Source organism: Pseudogymnoascus verrucosus (assembly GCF_001662655.1).
Source record: "Pseudogymnoascus verrucosus strain UAMH 10579 unplaced genomic scaffold scaffold_98, whole genome shotgun sequence".
NCBI classification, from domain to species: domain Eukaryota; kingdom Fungi; phylum Ascomycota; class Leotiomycetes; order Thelebolales; family Thelebolaceae; genus Pseudogymnoascus; species Pseudogymnoascus verrucosus.
The window spans coordinates 8,336-14,837 of record NW_017263749.1 but is presented as its reverse complement, the minus strand read 5'-3'; the positions used below and the strand labels follow the sequence as shown (position 1 = coordinate 14,837).

General features: G+C 45.5%; 2 protein-coding genes across 2 annotated transcripts; one reads left to right on the top strand and one right to left on the bottom strand.

The window, feature by feature from the left end:
• Positions 1–1,614: 1,614 nt before the first annotated feature.
• VE01_10692 (uncharacterized protein) lies at positions 1,615–3,939 on the top strand. Its single transcript, XM_018280084.2, has 5 exons — positions 1,615–2,363; positions 2,422–2,528; positions 2,578–2,752; positions 2,800–3,208; positions 3,259–3,939. Exons 1-5 carry the CDS (start codon positions 2,117–2,119, stop codon positions 3,686–3,688), a joined length of 1,368 nt encoding a protein of 455 aa, XP_018125075.1. The 5' UTR covers positions 1,615–2,116; the 3' UTR covers positions 3,689–3,939.
• A 106-nt stretch (positions 3,940–4,045) lies between these two features.
• On the bottom strand, positions 4,046–6,295 carry VE01_10691 (uncharacterized protein). The gene is made up of 3 exons (XM_018280083.2): positions 5,745–6,295; positions 5,224–5,691; positions 4,046–5,168 (listed from the first exon to the last, which is right to left on the bottom strand). Exons 1-3 carry the CDS (start codon positions 6,243–6,245, stop codon positions 4,110–4,112), a joined length of 2,028 nt encoding a protein of 675 aa, XP_018125074.2. The 5' UTR covers positions 6,246–6,295; the 3' UTR covers positions 4,046–4,109.
• Positions 6,296–6,502: the final 207 nt, after the last annotated feature.

Sequence of the window (6,502 nt, the reverse complement as noted above, 5' to 3'; positions counted from 1 at the left end):
AGGTACCAGAAAGAGAATAACCCACGTGATGGAATAGCAGGAATAGCAAGAATAGCAAAGGAGTTTGCTATTCCAACTATTCCCTTTAGCACGACGCCACTATATAAGTAGATAGTTAGTTCTTAGATAGGAGCTTCGTGCTCAACTCAATATAGTATTTGTTATATACTGTAACGTGTTTTACGAAAGCCTTTGTGTCTAATCCCCTGCCTCCTCTGTTAAGTAAACCAACGCAACGAAACCTCTGTGAGTCTTATAGTTTAAGACCCAGCGTTACATATCTATCCGCTTAGCGCCTTAAAACTTTTTAATTAAAAGATGAATTACTGCTTTACTAAGTACCTTTCTATTAAAATTAAGATAACAACCTTCTATATAAAAGTACTTCACCCTACTGTTTGTCTTCTGTTCTTCTCTAAAATCATACTTAACATATCTTAGCTTTCCTATGCTAAAACACTTAGTGTATACTAAGGTATTTAGTTTAAAGAGGGCCTAAAGCAGGTTATATGTAATGTAGCTGTCTTCTAAGAGAGAGTTTAGTCTCTATCTTATGGGTCTATAGGCTATCTTAATGTAATTGATAAGCAACTCTAAATGTGATTCATTAGTAATCTTACTCTAGTTAACGTCCTAATAGAGTTTTAGTCCTTAATATAACTCTATTTTAGGTAGATAGTAGTGTAAGAGATTCTGCTTAACCTAAAAGACAATTAATCAAGGTTGGTTAATCTATAGAAACAGAGAAGACACATAGATAGGACTGGTTCTTTTAAGCTAATTCCTTAAACATCTCCTAAGATAACCCTTAGGATATTGCGCAAACTCTCTAACTTAATGTTAATGTAAAGCGTTGTCTCTTTAGTATCCTTGTTTATTGGGAAATAATCAGATATAGTACACCCCTATAGGAGTGTTTACTAACCAACTCTTCTACAGACAATAAAAACATATTTGTTTAATACAGTTATCTTATAAGTGTAAGGACACAGGGCACTATATTACAAGAAGTGGCATATAGGAGTGCAAGTTAGATATAAGTTAGTGCAATTCTATAGGTCTACTATAAAGGATATAAAAAAGATCAAGGGGGAGCTTGTAGCTTCCTACCCCTTATGTACCTAAATGGGGTCTACGCTCCCGGGTCGTGCGCCCGGCTCAGTCCCCTGGCCCGATTGGGTCTGGCGCCACTGATGTTCTGGCGCTCGGCTCAGTCGTTCGACCCAACAAGGTCGTACGCTGTCTGGTTTCCGACAGCAGATACTCTGTTCTAATATCGGAAACCTGCACGGTCCATAGTTTCCCCGAGGGCCGTAACATTAGGTTGGTGAGGACTCCCCTACCTTCTATAGGGCCGCCATATTAATAGCTAGCGCCCTAGGAGGTGTTCTGTAGGTCCGTACAAGGCTATTAGAACCTTCAAATTGCGTATTAGATTTGCTCTAGGCTCATAACTATTGAGTAAGAAAATTGATGTATTACTGACTATGTAATCTACTACTGGGAATTACCGGTATTCCGTACGGAGATCACGTGAGATCATGTGACTATTACAACACGCCTGCAGCGTGCTAATTCAGCTGTTTTTAGGCTAGGATCGACGTCCTAGACATGAACTTGGATGCCTCACGATCACCCGCGTCTGTAGGGCCTTCTACTAGTGCTGCTGCAGCGATATCGACACTGTCGCTCTTAGATCTGACAATTGCCTCGTTGGCGACGAGGCTTCTAGCAGGGTTGGCTACGGAGGCCGTAGCTACCGGGGGGCTAGGGAATCGGGGCTAGGCCTGAGGGGGGGTCAGCGTCTTTTTCCGCCGGCGACGTTTCTATTCTTCTGCGGGTTTGCGCTAGGGTATTATATTTTTGCCGCGCCGAGATCACTCTTAACAGAAGCACTTGCATAACTCACCGGGTTACGGAAAACTGCGACAAGATGATCGGTGGAGTGGCACGGTTTCGGCGAATATTGTATCGCCGATGAAAACCACATCTCCCAGATAAAAAGAGCGATCCTACGCTCTTCAACAATTGATACCAGGCATCACTGAGGAGCCAGCTGAGTTCTAGTTCGCATCGTCGCATTGTGATATTTCCGACGCCTTCCTTTCAACCAAAAATGTCTTCGTCTGGTCCAATGAGTCGAGTTGACAAGCCTCCATACAGCGATACTAGAACCCTAGCAGCAAATCAGCATGCAAGCCCACCCCCCTCGGCTTCCACGAGCAACGAGAACGACTACGAGAAAGCTGAGGCTCCTCCAACCACCGTGACTTTTGGCGACGCTCCAGATGGGGGCGCTGCAGCATGGCTGACAGTTCTCGGTGCATGGTGCATCTCGTTCTGCACTTTTGGCTGGATCAACAGTCAGTCTCTATTTCCGAAACTCAACCATCTTACCTTATGTTGATAGTAAATCTCAAGGCGTCGGCACCTTCCAGGATTACTACGAGCGCGAACTTTTAAAGCAGTACTCGGCAAGTACGATAGCATGGATTCCATCTATGCAGATCTTCTTCATGTTCGCTATGGTAAATACACGAGACTTCGGTCATAGAATACAAGCTGAAAAGAATCTAGGGACCAATCGTTGGCATGACACACGATCACTACGGGCCACGCAACATAATTCTCTTTGGGAGTTTTCTTCACGTCTTTGGCGTCATGATGGCATCGATTTCTTCAGAGTACTATCAGGTCATGCTTTCACAAGGAGTCTGTAGCGCTATTGGTGTAGCGTGTATATTCCAACCTGGTCAGTCGTGTCAGAAAGCTTCGGAAGAATATACTGACACCTTCTAGCCCTCAGCTGTGTAGGCGGTTGGTTTAGCAAAAAGAGAGGAGCAGCCTATGGTGCCCTCTCAACCGGCTCTAGTCTTGGCGGCGTCATTTTCCCTATCATGGTCAACCGTCTAATCAAAGAAGTCGGCTACGGTTGGGCAATGCGTATCTCTGGATTCCTAATCCTTGGCCTGCTCATTGTGGCCAACCTCACCACCAGGTCTCGCCTTCCTCCACACCCCCACAGTCCCACCAAAGATGAGCTCATGCGCCCCTTTAAGGAACCTATGATGCTACTCGTAACTGCCGGAACTGCCCTTCTTACCTTCGGCATCTTCATTCCTGTCACCTACCTCGTCGTTGAAGCAACCGCGAGTGGAATGTCCGCCGAACTAGCGCAGTATCTTATCCCTATCCTGAACGCGGGCAGGTAAGCCAAACCCCTAACTCCCTTGAGCAGAGATTAGTTAACAAACATAGTCTCTTCGGCCGTGCCGTCTCTGGCATCATGGCCGTCAAAGTAGGTGTCTACAACACCTTCATCGTCGTCTGCTATGCCACCGGTATCTTCCTCCTCGCACTCTGGGTTCCCGGTACTACTAACGCAGCGATCGTCGCCTTCGCTGTGCTTTTCGGCTTCTCTTCTGGAGCTTACGTCTCGCTGGTGCCGGGGCTGATCGCAGAGATCTCACCGCCGAGGGAGATTGGCTTTCGGACGGGGTTAATGTTCCTGGCGCTTTCGGTGGGAGGGCTGACAACAGGGCCAATGGCGGGGGCAATACTGGCGAAGGAAAATGGGGACTTTTTGGGGATGAAGATCTTCGCTGGAGTATTTGTGATGGTGGGAACGACAGTGGTGCTCGCGGCGAGGCTTTATGAGACAGGGTTCAAACTTGTTGCCAAGTTTTAAGCTTTCATTTGTTAGAGTCAAGTGTGGGAAGAGAATGGACTTACTCCTATTGGCAAGGAATTTCATTGTGCTTTATTTTTCGGTTAGAAGCGTGGTCTGCTATTTGTTGTTTGTATAAAGGTATGAGATCTTAGAGACTGCTTAATAAGATTAGACGGATTTCATAATACTTTTCTATCGTATCGGAGACTTTTCTCTAGAACCGTCTTTGAGCTAGCAGTTGTAGTTATAAATGGCAGACGCTTCGGTTGGTGGGCAAGAATGCGCTTCTTTTCGGTTAATGGCGAACGGATGTAGTATAGTAGAAACATATGTCAAGGGTCAGGCACGTCCGACATGGAACTTGCCTATTTAAATTTCACTTTGAATACATTTCTTGATAGAATGGCTACATTGTGGAGTATCATGGATTCGTATCTTCTCAACCCTCGAAATCATATACGTTGAAATTATCCGTAAGATTGTTCCAATCCGAAATGTCCATAGTATCCATGTCCCAAAGGCTAGGATTCTGGATATCATCAAGTGCACTGGGAGTTGACGAGGCCACGCACCTGCCTGATCCAGCAACGGTCAGTTGTTGTTCAGCAGACTCCTGCGTGCGTCTGCATGCCTTTTGTTTCAAAATTTGCACCATTGACCATTTCGACCCGCCTTCAGCAGAAGACTCACGGCGGCTAGCAATCTCGAAGGCTTGCAAAACAGTAGCCCATGCGCGGTCCACATTAGGACCTGTAGGCTTTATATAGAGATGCCAAAGGACATATAATAGTGGGTGATACTGAGTGTAGGTAACGAAAACCCACTGAAAATCTCTCAATATCTCTTCTGTCTGCAATTGTATATTCATCTCCAGAATCTGACAAGCTGTGATAAGGGATTCTTCTGTTGCGGTAGAGGCGGGCTGGGCTGGATCGAAGATGCGTTTCAATTCTTGTTGCTGAGTGATGAAGCTGGCTTTGGCTGACAGAAGCCTGCCCATCAGAATAGCTGCGCGTTGGACTGGGATATCTGGGTTACAATGCTTCAGGTAGGCTTCCTCTAGGTGTGTCAAATGGTCCCGCAAAAGCTGTTCTCGAGATAACATGTGTGAACTGCCAGAGCTGGATGATGACATGGTTCGGTAGATCAGGAGAGATGTCTCCCATGTGGCTAGGGAAAATGTCATGGCTGTCCATGTGGGTTTTGAAGCAGGCAGTTCTGTCATACCAGGGTATAGGTCGCCATCATCGAGATTTGAAGGGAACCGTGTTCCAGACAAATCGATCATGTAATCAGAGACTGAAATACCATGATCTTCTGCTTCTCGAGCCTCAATAGACCACAAAAACCACCATAGCCGCCTTCGCATCTCGGTCTCAAAGGGTGGCAGCTTGAAGTTTGATCCATCTCTGTGCAGCCCTACTGATTGAGCTGAGCGCATTGCTAACCCGAACAGAGTCCAAGACGACCGTCCTAAGTCATAGGCGCGGAGAGATCTCTATACATTATCCGTTAACATATTGGTTCGGGATGTTTGAAAATGCGATACTTACGAGATATATTGCCATAGCTTGGAGAGACTTCATAGTGGGATGAGCTAAGAAGTTGGAACCTGCGAGACATTGCTCTAGGCCCTCTTTAAACCTAGAAAGCAAACAACCTTTCTCATCGCTATAGATTCTTGCAACAACACTTGATTCAAGACTTGTTGTGGCAGCAAAATAGATTGAAAACAAAAGAGCACTCAGATCACTATCAACATCTGCGGCGTTGTTGGCGGCTCCAAACAAAGCAGCTTCCATAGTTGGAATGTGCAAGATTTTCCCCATAGGGTCAACGTTTTCAATGTATGTCCTCCATAGTTGTATTGCGTACCGGCGAGATGGAAGTCGAATTTTATCACCTAGTGCCGGCTTTTTAAAATGCGAGAATGGCATTCCAATGTCTATTAAGTCAACAGTATTAGATGGCCCCGTTATGTCTTCCTTTAGAGTTCCTATAGTAGACTGAAGTGCTCGTTCCTAATATTATGTTAGCGCAACCCGAATATATAAAATAGCTGGATGATTTTCACTTCGTCTAAAACCCGTGACAGCAAAACTTCATTTACGTAACAACTTGATTCACCATCCTGCACAAGTAGTTCTTCAGTAGAGCTTTCTCTTTTCTCGCGCGTCTCAGGATGATTAGCTATAGTCACTTCGCTACACCGGGAGATACCAGCTCCATCATGAGTATGAAATGCCTGACCTTCAGTTGTCGCTGCAGCTTCCGTAGCAATGCCGTGATGGTTCGACATAGCAGCAATAACACGCTCGAGTTTTGTTACCCGCGACGCGACATCAGTGATGGTAGTCTTGTGCGGGCGCCGAGCTTTGCGCTCATTCCCAGGATAATGGCAAGATGTATGTCCACGTACACAATTGGAACATGGCAAGGTTTTGTCACAGCGAATTTTCCGCTGGTGGCATAGCTGACAAGACCTTGTCTTTGGCTTCTGTCCTGATGTCTGAGGGTCTAAAGATAATGCCGAGTCCCGTACATCGCCGGTCAATGTCGTATCAATGTCATTCATCACGTGTAACAGCGTGAAAATGGGGCCGAACAAACTCGATTCGAAAGGTGATATATTTATTACAGAATACTGACGAAGGATGTTGCCTTCGGCTTCGGCGAATTTTAACTGTCCGAGTACGTAATCGTCGGAACCAACCCACACTTTGCACAAGTTGAGTTAAGCGAACGGCATGTGCAAAGTGAATGGCGTTTATGACCACTAATTAAGCTTAAGTACCATTACATAGTAATTTATATAAAGACGTAACTTACTTA

Bases quoted from the DNA above. Each gene is read 5' to 3' on its own strand.
- VE01_10692 (XM_018280084.2), top strand. From the start codon at position 2,117: ATGTCTTCGTCTGGTCCAATGAGTCGAGTTGACAAGCCTCCATACAGC. The intron at 2,364-2,421 runs GTCAGTCTCTAT...GTAAATCTCAAG, and splicing joins CACTTTTGGCTGGATCAACA to GCGTCGGCACCTTCCAGGAT. The intron at 2,529-2,577 runs GTAAATACACGA...AAAAGAATCTAG, and splicing joins TCTTCTTCATGTTCGCTATG to GGACCAATCGTTGGCATGAC.
- VE01_10691 (XM_018280083.2), bottom strand. From the start codon at position 6,245: ATGAATGACATTGATACGACATTGACCGGCGATGTACGGGACTCGGCA. The intron at 5,692-5,744 runs GTGAAAATCATC...ACATAATATTAG, and splicing joins TGTCACGGGTTTTAGACGAA to GAACGAGCACTTCAGTCTAC. The intron at 5,169-5,223 runs GTAAGTATCGCA...GATAATGTATAG, and splicing joins AAGCTATGGCAATATATCTC to AGATCTCTCCGCGCCTATGA.